At 40.8% G+C, this 18,992-nt stretch overlaps 3 protein-coding genes across 5 annotated transcripts; all 3 read right to left on the reverse strand.

The window, feature by feature from the left end:
• Nucleotides 1–1,909: 1,909 nt before the first annotated feature.
• LOC139191629 (uncharacterized) lies at nt 1,910–3,252 on the reverse strand. The gene is made up of 3 exons (XM_070812582.1): nt 3,171–3,252; nt 2,381–2,597; nt 1,910–2,255 (listed from the first exon to the last, which is right to left on the reverse strand). Exons 2-3 carry the CDS (start codon nt 2,592–2,594, stop codon nt 2,026–2,028), a joined length of 444 nt encoding a protein of 147 aa, XP_070668683.1. The 5' UTR covers nt 2,595–2,597; nt 3,171–3,252; the 3' UTR covers nt 1,910–2,025.
• Nucleotides 3,253–3,504: 252 nt separating this feature from the next.
• On the reverse strand, nt 3,505–7,635 carry LOC103453887 (multiple C2 domain and transmembrane region protein 16). The gene has a single exon (XM_008393481.4). The coding sequence runs from the start codon at nt 6,871–6,873 to the stop codon at nt 3,700–3,702; it is 3,174 nt and encodes a 1,057-aa protein (XP_008391703.3). The 5' UTR covers nt 6,874–7,635; the 3' UTR covers nt 3,505–3,699.
• A 3,074-nt stretch (nt 7,636–10,709) lies between these two features.
• Nucleotides 10,710–18,421, reverse strand: LOC103453886 (uncharacterized). 3 transcript variants are annotated; one of them, XM_008393479.4, is made up of 11 exons: nt 18,176–18,421; nt 16,757–17,309; nt 15,661–15,838; nt 15,329–15,557; nt 14,736–14,875; nt 14,200–14,489; nt 13,822–14,034; nt 13,237–13,719; nt 12,274–12,939; nt 11,296–11,820; nt 10,710–11,209 (listed from the first exon to the last, which is right to left on the reverse strand). In XM_008393479.4, the coding sequence occupies exons 2-11, from the start codon at nt 17,009–17,011 to the stop codon at nt 10,973–10,975; spliced, it is 3,216 nt and encodes a 1,071-aa protein (XP_008391701.2). In that variant the 5' UTR covers nt 17,012–17,309; nt 18,176–18,421; the 3' UTR covers nt 10,710–10,972. The 3 variants fall into 3 exon arrangements, with proteins under 3 accessions (XP_008391701.2, XP_008391702.2, XP_017192938.2); XM_008393480.4 differs by having other exon boundaries at nt 18,103–18,293; XM_017337449.3 differs by lacking the exon at nt 18,176–18,421 and adding an exon at nt 18,022–18,114.
• Nucleotides 18,422–18,992: the final 571 nt, after the last annotated feature.

Below are 18,992 nucleotides of genomic sequence, written 5' to 3' on the forward strand. Positions count from 1 at the left end.
CAGTCTGGTTTGCTGCTCAGTGGAATTGAGTATCACGTCATGTAGCTTGTCAATACCTCGGCTAAACGTCTGCTCAACTGACCGAGACTGCTCGTCGAGTCGCTTTCGAAGAAACGACCTTGTTGGTGGGTCAGATCCTTCACCGCCATCCTCGTCGCAATCCTCCACTATCCCTTCATTGAGAACACAAGTGTTCCTGTTAGGGATTTCTAGACTGCGGTGTTGACCGCCGAGATTAACTTCCCTTTCTCGGCGAGTCGCACTTGTGGACTCAGGTGTCCCGGCGCTAAGGGGATTCTGCGCCTGTGGCACACTTTGTCCTACGTTCTGAATCGGTAAATCGGCTGTTGATTTTCCCATAGCTGTTTTCTTTTTTACCGATCGCGTTTCAATTGGCATGAACTTCGTAGTTTTAGCACTGGGTCCCACTGGGCGTGCCAAAATGTTGACCCTAGAAATTACAAAGCCTACGTGGCGCGCAGGCCGAGTATATTCTAAGCTAACTACGTCCTTCGGTGATTGCGGGCGTGCCAACTCGTCGGCCGAGGCTCGGCCGAGGAGTAAATTTGATGATGTTGCGTTGGGTCGCGCTACTGACTTCTGCGTCTTGCGATTGCGGCCGAGAAAGGAACACGTCTCGGCCTCTTGGGTTCTCGAGCCTGAAGACAAGGCTGCTATTTCTTACAAAGTTCACGAACCGAATTCGGCTTTCAATGTGCCGAATGTAATAACTGTGACACCTCACCTCGCCGAGAAGGCTAATGAGATGACCTCGACCAACAAGGATTCGAAAACCCTTCTCGACCGAGACTTGGATAGGTAATCGACCGTTCTCGCCGCAGTGCTGTTGATGCCAACGGAAGATACTGCGAGACCGACCAATTCTACGGTGACAGAGCTATCTATGCCGACTTAAGATATCACCGGTTGCTTCCACAGTGCTGTTGATGCCAACGGAAGATGTGTCAGCGAAAAAGGAAAAGAAAAAGATCTCAAGTTGTGAGAGTTTGCGCAGGGCAATTTTGTGTTGATTTTGTGGTCCTTTTCCATTGCTGAATGTCTTGTATTTATAGAAGCAGAACACCGAGCCCGAGTTCTAATCCTATTCGAACTAGGTTTCCTCCTCCGGATTAACGTTACCTCAATCAGTCCTACCTCTGCTAGGACTACGAATCTAGTCCTTAACTGAGCCGGATTCGCCTTCTAGTTTTACTGATCTCGTCGAGGGTCCCTATTGTATTAGGACTCGACTTGCATTCTGATTTAACCGACCTAGGCCTAGAAGCCCATGAGCTGAAGCCCCCATGACTTTCTCGCCGTAGTCTTCCCGGGCCGAAAGTGATACCTCCCTCGGCCCAAACTGCTATTTTGGGCCCAAACACTTTCATAACATCGACCCCATCTTGGATCTCTGCAGACCTGCATGGACAAAATCAATATGAAGTTCAGTGCCAGCATAAATTGACTTGTGTTCATATCAATCATCAGATATATACAGTTTATTTTAGTTACCGCTATACAAGGTGCAAAGACGTAAGGAATGCCTGTAGCTCTAACTTCAAGCGCAGTTGCAGCTCCGATCCTTTTAACAAGTTCAGGATCCCTAGTTGATTCATCTTGGATCTCTGCAGACCTGCATGGACAAAATCAATATGAAGTTCAGTGCCAGCATAAATTGACTTGTGTTCATATCAATCATCAGATATATACAGTTTATTTTAGTTACCGCTATACAAGGTGCAAAGACGTAAGGAATGCCTGTAGCTCTAACTTCAAGCGCAGTTGCAGCTCCGATCCTTTTAACAAGTTCAGGATCCCTAGTTGATTTTAAGTTCGATCAAGTTGATATCAGTATATTTACTCCTTGAATTTCATATGGGTTGATCTCTTAATACGACTAAAAGTTAAGAGTCGAAAAAACAAATTTCTCTATTGCTAATAAATTTTAGCACAATATCTACTTTAAATTCAATCAATATTACTTTGAGACTAGGATTACAAAATAAGTTACAGCTCAGTGATATGTTAGCAATGGAGGACATCTACTTGCCTGGTTGCTCCAAGGCCAACATTGTGAGGAAAGATTGTTGCTTTGTAAACATTATTGTGGCCATGAACAGCATCGATACCAAAAATAAACGGAATTCCAAGCCGAGTTGATAAAGAACCCTTCTGAAGATCATTCACCATGTTAATCCAAGTTTCTGCAGAATCCTTTTGTGGCGGAACATTCACAACCCCTCTTAATATACTTCCTGCCCAAGACAAATTTCCTCTACCCTTAAAATCCAACTAATCTTCATATACATGCAGAAGGACTGCTTCCATTCTTTCTATATATATTTTATGCAGAGACGAGAGAGAGAATAGTAATGTTTACCAATGAAGTGCTTCTTCATCACCTCAGGCGAAGCAACGCTGCGGTCTATCTGCACCATTTGGCCAATCTTTTCCTCCAACGTCATCCGGCTCAGTAGATCCTTGATTCGAGAATTCAATGGTTGTTTGGGATCTTTATATTTAATGTATTCTGCCTCTGCAATAGCTATGCAGAAAACTAAAAGAAACCCCAACAAGAAGGGATTCCTAGCCATTTCCTGTTCCAAATATTTACACAAGAATGTAACGCGGCGCTCAATTAGAAAGCCACTTTTGAGGATGAATGTATAACAGCAACATCACAAATTCACAACCAATACTAGAAAAGAAAACAGGTCTAAAACTAGAACATGAAAAGTAGAAAGCAACCATCATATAATTTTCAAGAATTCAGGCAGCAAGGGAATAACAGTTTGCGCGGTCGGGGTGCGACAGAAAAAAGAAAAACTGCAGCAAAAATTAGACTCGGAGAAAGGAATCAGAAGCACCCTTTGATCAAAATAGTAGAAACAGAAGAGAATCCATTTTTCAAGCAACTAAAGACAATAAAACAAGTGAGAAGCACAAGACACGAATAGTTTGAGCTCCTCAACATTGCTCCTTAATCCTCCTTCCCCACCAAAACTCGAAATAAAGTTCGTTTATCCCCCTTAGCATCTGATCGTAAATTACCGGTAACGAAAATCTGAAACCGAACAAGAGACGAACTAAAAGTTTCCCTTTTCCAGAAACAAAAAATGGGAGTAATTAAAGAAGTTGCATGTACTAAAAAGTGAGAAGTGGGAACTTACAGAGGAGTAATGGAGTGGAGAGGCAATGAGCTTTATCTGTTCTGTGTTGAACTTGAAGGAATAGTGAGTGAGTGAGGGAGTGGAGGGCAGAAGAGAGTTGAGTGAAAAACGTGAAGTTATAGATGGACAATTTGACTCTCACTTTATTGAAACAGGACACGGACTTCTTGTTGGCTTCTTCAATGAACAATGAACTGACTTTGATGGATAATATTAACTGTTTGCAATTTCTACTCAAGATAGGACGTATTGGAGTTAACGAAAGACTTTGTGCAAAAACGAGCGGAGTCACGTTTTAGAATTCATATAGCCGATTCTATTTAGTGGTATAATGTTTGTTTGTTGTTGATGCAAATTCTACTCATGTACCAAAAAGCATTACATATATGTATCTTACAAGAATTATAGATACACATGCTTATTAATGTTACTTCACTTGCTTTGCCTAAGCAAAAGCAGTTGATTATCCAAACGTTACAAAACAGAAGCTTAAGCTTGATTAATTAAAAACATGATGAAATAATCAATCTCACAAAAGGCGATCAGACAACGACGGAAGCCGTCGAATGAAGTTCAAAGCCGGCGACGGCATCCGATCACGGAATATCGGATGACGGAGATAATAGAACCCAAACGCCATCGCCACCATCTTCGACGGCACCACGTACAGTATCATCGCCACCACCAAACACAACACCACAAAGATCCCCGTCGCCCGCGGATCCTGCCACGTCACCAGCGCCTGCACTCGTTCCCCTTGCGTTGCAAAATCTCCCAGCACGGTCTGCACGCGTGCCCCCAACATCCTAAGCTTGTCGTACCTCGCCCGCACCACCTCATACGGCCTGTTGCTCGGCACCGCATCAAACTCCTCGTCCAGCTCGTCCCGGTCAACGTTGTCCGCCAGCGAGAGCTTCGGGTCAAAGTGCTGGAGTGGGGCCCGAGAGCGAAACCTGTAGTTCCACGCGCCAATCACAAACACGTAAAACAACAGGGTGGGCACGATCAGATCCGGGAACCAAACGAGCAGCACCAGCAGTGCGTGCACAAGAATCGTTGCCATCGGTTTCTTCCAAGAACGCGTGTCGTTTATCCACGCTACGACATCCACAACCCCTGCTACGACATTGATGATCCGGAAATAATTGGCGCGCACTTTCCGCATGCTGAATCCCTGCGAATCCGCGTCCAGCATGTAAATCACAACCTCGCGCCCGAGCGGCGGTTCCGAGCGAGACAGGTGTGCGGCGACGATCTTAACCGCCGCCCTGCGCAGTAGGTCCTGTTGCATCACACCTAGCGGCTTTATGTGGTGCATCAACGGCAGTGAAGGCTGCGAGTACGCGTGGATCAAATCCAACGTCGGACACACTCGAACAAACCGTATGGCCACCTCCACCTCCCCCATTTTTTTCAAACCGGCGGGAGACAAAAGCAACAGCGGATACGTATTTCTGTATACTCTACCCGTAGCCAGCGTCGAAATACGCAAGCGGAGCTTCCCGATACGAAAATCGGGACGCGTGGCATCTGTCGAGCCGTCGATTTTGAATCCCGGTCCAGAGCTATCAAAAACGCCGATGCTCAACACCGTACACGGATCGTATACTTTAAACGTATACTGCTCGTTCCATTTGGGCTCCAAGCTATCGCACACGGCCCGTGTCCGTACCCATTTGGATCCATATTTTGCCACGCAATACGCATCCGTACATCCCTTACCGCTCACCGTCTTGACAGGTATCAAGTTCTTGCACCCGATGACGCCGAGCTCGACGGTGCCCAGCGGCGGCTTCCAGAGCTGCCTCGCGGTGGGCCGGTAGTCGCTGCACACGTACGCTGCCTCGTCCATCACGTGATACCCGCCGTCGAAACAGAGGCGCAGGTGCATTCTGCCTCTGTACACCGTCCTCTTCTTCTGGTCTTCCTCGCCTGGGCTCTCCAATGAGAACCATCTCGAAGCCACTTTGCGGTCGTCGACGCGTCGTTCGATGGCGGTAAGGGGTATTGTCGCCACCCCCAATGTGACCGGTCCTTTCGCTAGCCGATTCTCTACAGTGAAAATTAAACGATCGCTGAACGGCTCCGCGGCTACGAACATCAAGTCTTGGTTCCACGACAGCGTGCCGTTTTGGGTGACTGCGGGGTCGGTCTTGAGGGACTGGAATCCGAGCTGGGCTTTGACTTGGACAGATGACTCCGTCAACGACGGCGTCATGGGGAGAACGTCTTGGGCTTCGAGGACTGTTGCTCGGAGATACCACAGCTTCGGCGATTGGTAGACTTTGGCTCGCGCGTTTGGGTTACCGGCTGTATCGGTCTTCCACGCGTCGGGAAACGAATCGTCCGCCTGAGTTCCCATCCACGTGGCGAGCATCAGGTCGCCGTTCATGCGGGCCCCGCCGCCCTCCAGCCTGTACCACTGCGGGGCCAAGGGGCTGTCGGGCGGGTCTCTCAGGGGAATTTCCGTCACGTCGAAACAGATTCCACCGAGGAAGTGATGCCCGGAGGCAACCGAGGCGGTCGCGGGGTCAAACATGGGCGGGTCCCACACGGAAATTTCGAGGATGGAGGCGTCGGATTGGTCGGGGGATTGGCGGGCGAAGGCGAAGGTCTGGTCCCACTCGAAGCATTGGGTTTTTCTGGCGGGTTTGGACGTGATATGGTGGTTGGCAGTGGAGATTTTAACGATCGGACTGCCGCTGGAGGGAATGAAGCGCGCCTTCACCACTCGGACGAAGAGGTAGTGCATCTTCTCCACCAGATCAAACGACGGCCGATCCATCGACATGCTTTCTGTTGGCTCCAGCTGCGACGTATAGTTCATTACTGGTGGCCTTGGCATTGGCTGTGGGCCGTTGATTCCATGGAATTTGACATCTGGAACTGATTTCGATACGGCGGCTCCAATCATCTCTATTTCGGGTTCACGTTGCATGGCTGCTTCAGGTGGTGGCGGCGGCGGCGGATCCCCTTGATCATGATTTGCATCATCAGTGGGTGGTGGTGGTGTTGACGTCGGCCCCGGTGGAGGATCAGACTGTACATCTTCAGGAGCTACAGTTTCCTGTGGTGGCACCACCTCAGTCGGTGGTTCTTCGGCGGGCTTCTCACCTTCCGGTGGCGGTGCTTGTTCTGCTTCCGGTGGTGGGTCCGCCTTAGTTTCCTTCTCGCCTGGTGGTGGGGTTGAGTCAGATTCTGGTGGCGGCGGCGCCTCCGACGACGGAGGCGGTGCAGTTTCAGCCTTTGGCTCTTCCGCTTGAGGCGGCGGTGTTGGTGGTGCAGGCGGCGGGACAACCTCATCGACGTAATAAATCTTCAAGCCAATTTCACCTTGAATCCAACTAAAGAAGCTCTTCTTCTCCAATGGGAAATAAATCAAAGCCTCCTCGCCTTTCTTGACAAACTGAGTGGAACTCAGTCGGATCCTCCCGAGGAAGTTGTTCCTCCGGGTGGGTCCGTAGTTCTTGTCGTGGTGGACATCGAGCTCCAGCACATCCCCAAAAACATCGGAAGGCTTGCCAACGTTGAACTCGAGCAACTCGTTCCACACGGGGTTTAGGTCTCGTATCTTTGTCTGCGTCCGCTTCCGCTGCCCGTAGTAGTCCATCACCACGTACGGGCTCGACGTCCCGTGCCCGTCTTTCGGCGACAGATTTCGAGCATCGACAACCTCAACTATCAGTTTCCGTACAGTAGCCATAACGTTGGTTCTTGAGTGATCAAAATGTCACAGAAAATGTGTAGCTAGCTTTGGTACTGTAGAGTTTCTTAGCTAGCTACTATCATACTCCACTTTCAAGTAAGAGAGAAGAGGCATCATGGTTATGGAGAGAAGCTATAAATAATGTTAAGTAAAGTATGAGGGGAGATATTCCATCCCGTGACCGATTGCATATCTCGAATTCTCTCATCACTTCATGTAATGAGAGATAAAAAGTACAATTGATTACACTTGAGATTTTACCGTAAAATTGACGTTTCTTACTTTACTTTTTTTTTTTTTTTTTTTTTTTGGTGTAGCAAAACTATTAAGTAATGCATGCGAGCAAGGTTTTTATCATATCGATTGTATATTTTCATCACTCTACTTCTCTCATCACATTACATGAGAGAGATGCAACTGGTTACACCTAAAATTTGCCGCATGACAGATATGTTTCTTAACTTCTTCATCCTTTACGTATTTAATTCACTACTTTTTGAATATATATACATAAATATGTCTTTTAATTCTTTTGGTGCAGAAAAAATGGAAAAGAGAACGATAAATGGGAAACAGAGGTAGTGGGATTCCAGTTGGGTGGGCAAGTAAAGGATAAAAAGATTGGGAGGAGGAGGAGATAGGGAGATAAGAAAACTAAAGGTGCTTAACTTCATCCTCAAGAAGCTTTTATTATTTTTTTTCTTGATGTGTAAGGAGCTTTTAGACTATCTAATTTCTTTTGCTTGTTATTAGGAAATACTTTTCTTTATTAAACTCAAAGATTCTGTCTCTCAGATATAAGCCCTTTCCTTTTGGCCAATACCACAGACATTAGAGGCACACGCTTTTGACACATATTTACACTTATTTTGTAGGGCTCACTTTGTAATATTTTTCAACAATTCATACTGTCTATTATGAACATTTTAATGATTTTAATTTTACCTAATTTTTTGCAAGAATCATTTATGAACAACTTTAATTATTGAAATACATTAAGAAATGAATTCAACAAAATATGTGTCAAAATGTGTGATAGAGGATCCTCACCGGATCTTCCAATCACATCCGTTCATCGTACATCGTGCAGTCAGTTTTTATCATGTACTGTTTATATTCAATTTTAAATAAAAAAATTATAATAATTTCTAATTGTACAATTTACGATGATCGGATGTGATTAGAGAATTTCCAGATCCTCCTGGAAAAATGTGTTTCCGGATCTAATATATATATAAAGTAATGGACAAGCTTTTTTTTCAAAGATGAAAAGCTTTTGTGTCACCGACCGCGGGATTTTGTCACCCCAACTACATTGTCTTGTAATGATAACTGGAAATTTGACAAAGATGACTCGTTCACACTTAGGCTATATGACTACAAGCCAATCACCCAAGCCTTTCCCACACTTCAATAAATCTAAAAGTTTGATTCCATTGAAAAGTGCTTGGTGCTCCTGACGCAGGACAACACACAGATTCAATCAAATTGGAAGAGAAAGGTTGAAGAGGATAAATTTTTAAAGCAAATAATGTGAATGTTGATAATTGAATTATTAATTAAGTATCGATTCACGTATTTATTTTTTATTTTTAAATTTGGTTAAAAATTTGGTATTCTTAACATTATCCTGATTGGAATTATGTAAAATGTAAGATAGGCAAATCATGAGTATTTTTTAGTTGCGTAAATCTTGTAAAAACCCAAGGGTTCTAATTTTTACACACCCAATAGTTTATCAACAATGCTCAACTATCGCATTTTTCACAAAATTTGTGAGTTAATTCATGGCTTTTGTTCAAATATGTGAAGTTTTACGAAACCATCATAAAATCTTTTATCATATTTTATGTGTGAATAATGAATTCCACATTAATAGAAGAATTAGATATTGTTAGACCGATAAAGTGGGAGCCAAAAACTCTTTGGTTGCTTAAGTTGGACTACATGTTAGAACTGAAAGCAAAAAGTAACAAGTTTTTGGTAGAGTGATAAATTTGCCTCAATATTTAAAAGATAAAGCAGAGGAAAAGTCTAGACATTAACCATGTTGTCCCTTGCCCATAACAATTCCTTCGTCTTGAAGGACATACTTATCTCAAACGGGTGTTTCTATCAAATAGTGTGCATTTCTTCAATCGGAACGCCTTTAGTTTAATTTGTAGATGAAGACATTCATGATCAGGACCCAGACCACAAAGAAGATAAACATAAGTAACAAAGCATTTTGATGAAACTTGAGCTATGGAAAATTTGAAGATCATTTTGGTAATGATGTCGCTGGATTCAGCAAGTGAATTTACTTCAACAGGGAAAATTTCACTTCTCACCGCCCATCCTAGAGGTCAAAGACCATGCAAATCCACCAACCTAGATTCCCAAAACCATGCAAATCCAGCAACATATGCAGAAATGCCGTTCATCAAGACCTCAACAAACTCCCTGCACCATCCATCCTAGAGGTCCAAGACCATGCAAATCCACCAACCTAGATTCCCAAAACCAAGCAAATCCAGCAACATATGCTGAGATGCCGTTCATCAAGACATCAACAAACCCCCTTGACAATACACCAAGGTTGTTACCAACCCCAAATTTAATAGCAATTGCAATCCTAATAATCACCTATTAATGCCAAAACAAAAAAAAAAAAGAACAAGCCACCTTAAATTGAGTTTTTTCTTTATGAAAATTATGAAGAAAAAAAGAAAAGCAAAAAACCTGAGAAATAAAAGTAACTAACCGTGAGTTTGCGGGATACTCATTTTTAGCATTCGATGGAGCTAATGAAGATGAGATTGAAAGAATGGGATTAAGAGTAGAATGATAAGTGCATTAAGTGAGAGGTGATATTTATATGTAAGACTTCGGAGATTTACTAATCATACTTGAATAATTAGTAATCTTATCCAGATTTTAGATGTAAAAACCCAATTGCTACAGATTTTGATTTTTTGTTGAACACAATTTTTTGTTGAAGAGACTATATCTCATCTCTATAGATTTACTTGTTGAGTTTGACGTTCTATTTGACTCTCTATATCTTTGTAAGTTTGCAAGTGAGAGAGCATAGTTAATTTCTAGTTTTCTCAAATATCTCAAACTAATTAAAGTCTATTTTTCATTTCTAATTCAATCATTTGTTTGACATATGAATGTGCATCTATCAACATAGTCCGCAACTGCATAAAGTTTACTATCATGAAAATATGATTACTTTTTTAAGTGAAAAAATTATGATTACTTAAAAAGACATATACGTTGCATGATATATCAACAAAATTTGCATAATTACGTTTCTTTACATTCCAACAAATTTGTTATTTTTATTTCATTTATTTTGCAATATTAGTTAATGAAATGACCAAAACGTAAATAAAATCTAATTTTCATGCAATTTAGTGTAGACCTAGCCTCCTAGAACCTCGAGTGCTAAGGTAAATGAAAATGTTAAATGCAAGAAGAACCCAAAAAACTTGGACTTGTTTCACCATGCCCCTGATGGTTGGACACCACTAAACCACAATATTGAGTGGGTACTTGTTATGTCATGAATTTTCCTAATTATTTGTTTTTCATTCTTTTTCTAATTTTGATATTTGTTTTTTTTAACTATCACATTAACCATTTTGTGAAAACTATTTGTGTAAGAACTTTGTATTCTGTTTTAATATCATACTTCTAAAGGGAAGCAATACAATTTCATTATTCTAAATCCTAGCAAAAAAAAAAAAAAAAACAAAAAAATTGAAAGAATGAACAAGTATTTCAACAATAAAACTTATATTAAATGGGATAACCGCAAAACTACTGTAAATAAAATCATGGAAAAATTAAAATGAATCATTTGAACTAAATTCTCCAATCGGAAAAATATACTTTTACGGATTTATTGACATTATATAGTTCTATATTATGAACATAACTCCCTGAATTAAAAGTCTCAAGGGAGCATGAGAAGAAAACAACTGCTACTTTACGGATTTGAAGGGATGATATATGTGCAAAGCAAAGCTAAATCTATACAGTCAAACTTACAGCATTGTGTTAACCCAAAATGTAAATCAAAGGAACAGGGAGATGCCTAAATTTCTACCTAATTCACCATCGGCTTCTTGACAATCTTGACACTGTCGTAGAAGCGCCTAAGCTCCTTCATAGCCTTTTCCTCGATCTGAATTGACCGAATTGGCGATGGTTGATCTACCTCCGGTTTGAACCAGCGGTTCACTCCGGAAGTATCCAGTGGCGATCCCTGACCACTTGTTGTGACTGAGAATCCGGCGGTTTTTGTCTTTGGACTGTGGGAAACACTCTGGTGTTGCTTTCCTTGCTTTGAGACGTAAAAAGACAGGTAAGAGTTCTGTAAACTATATGCAGGAAAACATGATATACGAGAAAGATGTGCAAGTCATATACCTGCTGCATTTGGATGTCCCTAAGAGATGGCCGGGAAACAAGGGGAGGAGTTCCTGACGCAGTCCAAGGAGGTGTACATCTTTCTCCATCAGATGCCAGTGAAGTATGGGCTGAGACCAATGGTATTGGCTTGGAAGGTAAAAACGAACTCAGTCGAATCTTCCCATCGCTTCTCGCATCAGAAGGATCTTCCACGTGATTTTTGTTCCTAGTTGACCGACTCTCCTTGGTTTTGCCTTGCTCATCCTGAATCTCACGAAGGGATGCAAAACCTTTGGAAAATTTAGCCCCACCCCATGCAGGGCCTTCACTTTTTGGAGATGGTGGAGGTGGTGCAACAAACTTGGGGGCATCATCAAGAGCGCCACTCAAGAACATAGAAAGCCCACCCTTTTTATTCTTCTTCTTGGAAACTATTGGTGAAGAACACTTGTTATTTGTTAGGTTGAAATTGTCCTTCTGAACACACAAAGCTGACTCCTGATTGGTTTGGCTTGTAGCAATCTCTTCAATCATGACATCGTCCTATCACACGTAAAATTTCAAACAATTTAGAAAATGAGATGAAATGCTCAACACATAATTTTAAAAACTTCTGTTCGCACTAAGTTGTATAAAATATTTTAAAAAAGGCAAGGATCACAAATATTTAAGAAATGCAAGTTCTAATATTGAGTGAATAGCATGGCAAGATCAAGCTAAAGGAATGTGCTAGGTGGGGTGAAGTGATAGGAAGTAATAAAGGGAAAGGTCAAATTCAAAACCTCCATCTAGAAAATGATTAATTATGAACATGTTAAACCCGTGAATCCTTATTATCAATAACCTGAAAAGATTCCCTAGCCCATTTGAAGTTTCAAACATCTCAAAAGAAAAACAAAATCATCTCAACATGAGCTGATAAATAGATTTGTAGACAAGAACCATAATTTACTCAATCTTGAAAAGAAAATTAATTCAAGAAATTGACAAGCTCACCATATTCTTTGAGGTTTGAGAGATTTCATTATTCGAAAAACCATTTTCATGGTCTGGTTCTACTTCATTTCCCGAAAAACACGACCCTATATCCACTTGTGTTGCCATCTTTTTGTTCCTTCTCCTCTGTTTTTTTGATGGCTCAACCTTTTTGTTCCCTTTTCCATCTACCAAACCTGATGATGGTGCCCTCAACAGTGGTGCCTCAACTGGAACACCAAGCTCAGCCAGCGAGCTCTCTAAAGCTGACCTTGTTTCAAGCTTTGCAATTTGCTGGTTATCAAGAACTTGCCCCCTAGACTGTTTTGCTTCAAGCATCTCAATCTGCTGCAGCTTTTTCCACAAGGCTCGAACTTGCTTTTCAATATTTGAGTCATCTTTGGGTTGAAGAAAGGATTCTGTCCTTTGATGGATTTCACTTTTCCATACGGATTGCTCTGTATGGCCATCGCGCGTCCTTTGAACCTCAGTCTCACTATCTTCCTCTTCACTACAAATAATAGCAGGCAAAGTAGCTGTAGGAGTTGGGAGACGACGGTAACTCCATGGTTCAGATGACCTAAGGTCCAATACATTTTCAAGGTTAGCCAGAACATCTGGTGAAGCACTAGCAATAGCTTGTGAAGATACTGTAAAAATATAGTCAAGGTTGCGTATGGCAATCTCCTGCGATTAAAAAAAAGAACAGCTTCAATAACATGTAAAACAGAAAGCTACAATAAATTTCCTCACAAGTTGCAAAACCAGAAGCATAAGGCAATGGCGCAGCCCAAATATCAAATGTTTTTTGGACAAATTTTAGGCAATACAAGACCTATCTGATAATTTTAGCCATCAGTAATACGCCCACCCAACCACACACACACAGACACACAGGGAGGGAGAGATTCAAATCAGGTACAATTTGAGACAGATTAAAGGTTTCATAACTTTTCCTTCATATATTGAGCAGTCAAAGAATACCTCACAGTACTTCCGCAAATCATCTGCCACAAGTGAATCGGCAATTTCAAGCAGTTGAATAGTATTTCGTGGCTCCACTAGATTATCTGCAGCCACTTTTTCACAAAGACTTTTTAAGCTTGGTGTGGGCTTTATCCCAGCATCATCATTTTGGATAGTAGGTAACAGATTATCAGACTCCATGTCATTGAACATAAGATCTTCATCAAGCTCTTCTAGCTCATCTTTGACATTTGACTTCTGCTTCTGAGGGTTATTGGAAGTAAAGGCAGGGTGATAAAGGGAGCCAATAATCAACAAGTGTGTTTCGCCTACAGAAACTGAACTAGCCCGCTTTGTACCATGTAGCCGAGTTGCAACCGGTGGCTTATCCTTACCTTTCTTCCCATCCCACATGTAAACATCACCTGTAGCCGTAACTGCAGCAGTCCAGTATTTCCCTGCAGATATGTTCACCATAATTCTTCCACCCAATGAATACAGCTATACAAACAAACAAAAGAACACAGAGAAGATTAGTGCTTTGACATGCGTCGCCCAAAGGATAAGACAATCAACAACATCACTAGTTTACTAAAGTAAAACCTGCTGGCATCTGAAGTCTGGATCTGATGACACCCAATAAAATAATGCGCCATCATCTGTCAGGGCTGTGCTATGTACCATCCCTGCAGCTATAGAGACCACATGAAGCCGTTCTTTGCGATGAAACTTCAAAGTGGTAGTTCCACTCTTTTTCAAGTTTCTAGCAATTACAACACGTTTTGGCGTAACAATTCGATGACCCCAAGTGTATACCTGGCACATAAATACATACAGGATTAGGCTCAAATAAAGCAGATAGAGGAAAGTTTTCACAAGATCCCAGATAAAAGCATAGTATCTAAATGTATCGGAACTGAATACCAGAGATAGTTCTAATGTTTGAGAAGAATATGCAATTTTCAATCAGGTTAAATTTACCTCCCCATCAACTCCCAAAACAATTGTGTGATATTTTGCTGCTGCAACCCCCTTAAAAACCTTGCCTTTCAAGGATTCAACTAATCTTGGAGTGTAGTTTGATGCAGAGTTGGATGTACCATAGCCTAGCTGACCCTCCCTATTGCAACCCCATGTGAAAACTTCACCGGCATCGGAAACAACAGCAGTGTGCTTGTTGGCTGCAGCAACTTCAACAATTTTTGACCTAAGATAATTCACTCTACGAGGAGTAGGTTGGGTATCCACAGAAGTGTAGCCAAGCTGACCCTCTGCACAACATCATGTGAATAAATCAATTTTCTAGTCCTCAATCTCAGCAATAAATTGATCACAGATGAACCATTTATTAATGCCCAAATACATTAAAGAAAACAAATCAATTCTCTGACAAGTTGAATTGTGAATGTAGCCATTGACTAAAGAAGACAAAATTTGTGTTTCTTTTATTATGATCAGTAAGTAATTTGAAATATCAACCCCTTTTAGTTGGCAGTTTAAATCCCCATATGATTTACCTCTGTTGGATCCCCAAGTGAACACTTCCCCACCCTCCGTAGCAATAACAGTGTGATGTTTAGCTGCCGCAATTGCCTTCACCTGACGGGACCCTATACCAAAAGTCACCTGACGCGGTGTGATAACTGCAGCTTGACCGCTGAAATGCATATAATAAAATGGATCTGACTGGCGATTCACAAAAGGTATAACTAGGTAAAGCAAGGAGATTTCAACCGATTAACCATTTTTTTAGTGAAAGGTGACAAAACTCGACTTCTACTTCATACTGTGAATAAACCTACAGAAATATAGGGCTGTTTTTTCTTGCATCTCGTCTTTTTACAAGTTCAAGATGAAAAGTTCCTTCGCCTTAGAAACTACATTCCTACTCAAATCATTTCTTATTTTCCATGAGGACAAGCATATTCGTGTACCCAATACCATACATGGATATATAATGGTAGGAGTATCACACACGTAAATTTAGTTATGTTAAAGCATTCAAAATTGTCCAAACAATTAGCACATTAAGAACTGTTGAGTACCTAATTTTAGATATTATATGGAAATGCTAAATCAACCAAGGTCAAAGTATCCTACATGTTTATACCTGTGTATATCAAAATCGGGGTGACCAAGTCGTCCTCCTCTTCCAAATCCCCAAGTGTAGACTTCTCCTCGAGAAGTGACTGCCACGCTATGGAACTTAGCAGCAGAAACCAATTTGATTAAAGAACCACGAAGAACATCAACCTTGCATGGTAACTTTTGTATGTGCGCATTTCCAGTTCCAAGTTGATAGTTTGTACCACTTCCCCAACTATAAACCTCTGTAGTAACTGAAGACAACAAAAGGAATCAGCTCATCTCTAAGCACAAGTAATAACAGTCTGAAAAAACATAAGATCCTCAGAAACCTTGGCAAAACACAGCGGTAGATACCAGAATTATCTCCATTTTGAAGAGCTTGCATGACAGGCCCAGATAGGAGATCGATAGGTGTTCGAAATTTAGAATCTTCTAGTGTGATAGAAGCACCAGACTGGAGAAGTATACTTGCCACTGCAAGATGACCAAAATGCAGAGCTCTGTGAAGGCTACTCCATCCAGATTCCCCATCCTGCAATAAATGATATGAATGGCCATGCAAATCATAAAAACCAGTTTCCACATTAAATGAAAAGTATAAATGAACCCCAACCAAAACACAAAAGTATCACAAAAAATATCAGTTCATTCTGTTATATAAATGAATCATACTTTCCTGATCAAAGTGTTTGGGATAATTGGAAGTTATAGCCTTCACCACAACATAGAAGATAAAAAAATTAAAAAAAAAAACATAGAAATTCACAAACTTGTCACATGCCTTGCAGATGAGGCCTATTTGTAAAAATTAATGGCTAATATTTTTGAATTGTAGTTATCTAAAAGTTGAGTATTTACTTCTTTGCCTTTTTTACATTGTAAAAACTTACAAACAACAACCAGTCTTATCTCACTAAGTGGGGTCAGCTGTATCTAGGACACCATTGCGCTTGGTTTTGCACCAAGTCTTCCGTTAGCTCCAAGTACTCCATGTCTTTTTATAAAGTCTCTTTCCAAGTCCGTTTAGATTAGCAATTTACTTGATTATATCATGGTAGTTAGATTATATCCTTGGCCTCAGTTGCTTTATTTCTCTAATAATTTGTTATTTCCTATAAAATTTCCTTAACTGCAGGTCTGATTAACTGAATTGTACGGAAGTTACAAAGTACAGCGACTCAAAAACACAATTGGCAATAAGAACTTTAATATAATATAGCAATAACATTACAACTGAATTGTATGGAAGTTTATCGCTGATAGTTACTTTAACAACAACTTCAGTCCTAAATTTCAGGAAAGGTCGCTAAATTTCAACTTTTACAGGTGCATGAGTGAAGTAATGATAAATAAATAAATAAATAATAATCATATAAAACAAACAGCTTAATAACCACTAGCAACAACATAAAAGCATTCATGTCACTAAAAGATTGGTAAAGCAACAAACCCTAGCATCAGGGTCAGCACCAGCAGCAAGAAGCGTCCTGACAATGGGAAGGTGATTTCTCCATGTTGCAATATGAAGAGGAGTGAGACCAAAAATATTTCTTGAATTTATATCACCACCACTCTTCTTCAGTAAACCTAGTGCTGAATCCACATCAGCCAATGATCCTTCTCGCACAACAATGCACAGATCTTTCTGGGTTCCAGTTGACAGAAATTTGCGAGCAGGCTTTTGTCCTTGAGGCGAGGCTTCCATTAGTCTAAAAAGCAAGGCTGAATGCCACTACGTAACGACTAATATGTTGTCACTGCCAGTTAATGACCAACCAACCATGGAGGTGTTGAGGTTGGTGTCGTCTAATCCATGTTCCAGTTGATTTCCAATCTAATATCTAGAAATCCAAGTAGCTAAATCATCATCAACGTCCTTGTGCTGAACACAATCCCCTCACGGGACCCAATCTCCGCTCCTCCGACAAACAGAGATATTCAATAGACAAGAGACTGTATTTGCAGTTACTCTGACAGTACAATATACCCTTCACGCCGACCAACTGAAACAAATTTAAAACAACATTAACAACTAAACCAATTGCACGGATTGCCAAAAGGGTTTTTTTATCTGTCATACAGCTACACCCTGAATGACTGCCAATTCGATCTTAAAAAATGCTAGAAACAAAAGTAAAATTCTACCCCGCGGTATGTAGATTCTTTTTTTTCACAGATTGGCAATTAATGGTAAGATCACTGTATCAGCGCTTACATGAACCACATTGCTCATCTACTTTCAGTATAAAATATAATCCATCTATACAAGATTTGTTCTTTCTATGAAATGAAATCTCAGACAAAAAAAACTGAGACCTACTTCTCATCAGTTGGCTAATAGTCCAATGACAAACCGAAAGATATGATTTTCGAACAAATCCCCGAATCACCCAATCGACTCAAAACGCAAACTTTAACACAAAATTGACTCCCCCAAATGTACGGATCAAGTTATAATTTTCAAAACCCGCATAAAAGTTCAAATAAAAGAAAAATCACATGAATTTGAAGAGTGCCAATCAAACCAAATCATGCCCACCACCAGAAAAAGGATTTCATATAAGAAAATGAGCACGAAACTAACACTACTAGAATGGCAAGAACAGAAACGTGAACCCAATACACACCGAGATACCAGAAAACAATCAATACCCATTTTCCAGAAACTACAATAAATCACAAGAACAGAGATAATAAGCTCGGAAATTAACTGACCAACTCAACTGGATCGCATCAAAATTCCAAAATAAATCGTTAAAATTTACCCAAGAAAATAATAATACGAAAATAAATCACCTGTTTTCCTCTGGAGGGAGAGAGAGAGAGAGAGAGAGAGAGAGAGAGAGAGAGAATTTAAAGGAGCTGTTACCGTGTTGCTGTTGCGTTCTGTTCTGTGAATCGAAACGGAGAATATCCTGAAAGGCATAAACGCATCAACGCTTCAGACAGAGAGGAGAGAACCGAATCTTTAAACTGGAAGGGCATTTTGGGAATTAGAATAGTTGGGTGAAGAAAAATGTGGTTGTACTTTAGAGTTGACGGAGATGGCGTTGGCGTGCGCGCGCGCGCGCGAGAGGTGGGCGGTCTGATCAGCTCTATTCGGTTCGGTGAAGTCTCTCTCCCCGTTTGACACGGGCTTGCTCTTTAAGCCTTACGTGTTCCCTTTTCATTTTTTGGTAAATCTCAAGGTGATATTAGTGAGAGAATATTTACTGTATTCGCATCCAGAAGTACATCATATATCATTATTATATATGTAGAAAAAAAAATTTTATTTCTCAAATGTTTTTTACTTGTATAATAACATAAGATATTAAAATTTGTCATCTTGTGTTTTAAGCACATTGCAAAATTGATCCTGAAATCTTCCACTCACGATTGTTATTAATTGATTTCTCGTGACTTGTACTTAACCGGAAAAAATATTTTTGCATTTCAGATGATACATTTTTTTAACTAATTTTTTTTAAATAATGAAGTGATACACGCATAGTAAAACATGAGTTTGGGTGGTAAATTATCAAAAAATTATTGGGTGGTAAATTATCAAAATTTTACTACTTTGGACTTCAGAAGGGCGTTTGTGCAACTCTGGCAAATAATTTCGAGCCCCTACGACGTCGTACAGAATAATAAAATACGTAGGGTTTCAGAATTTGCGTGAAATACGGGTGAAAAAGTTCCCA

The sequence above is a fragment of the Malus domestica genome, chromosome 14 (genome assembly GCF_042453785.1).
Source record: "Malus domestica chromosome 14, GDT2T_hap1".
In the NCBI taxonomy this organism is placed as follows: domain Eukaryota; kingdom Viridiplantae; phylum Streptophyta; class Magnoliopsida; order Rosales; family Rosaceae; genus Malus; species Malus domestica.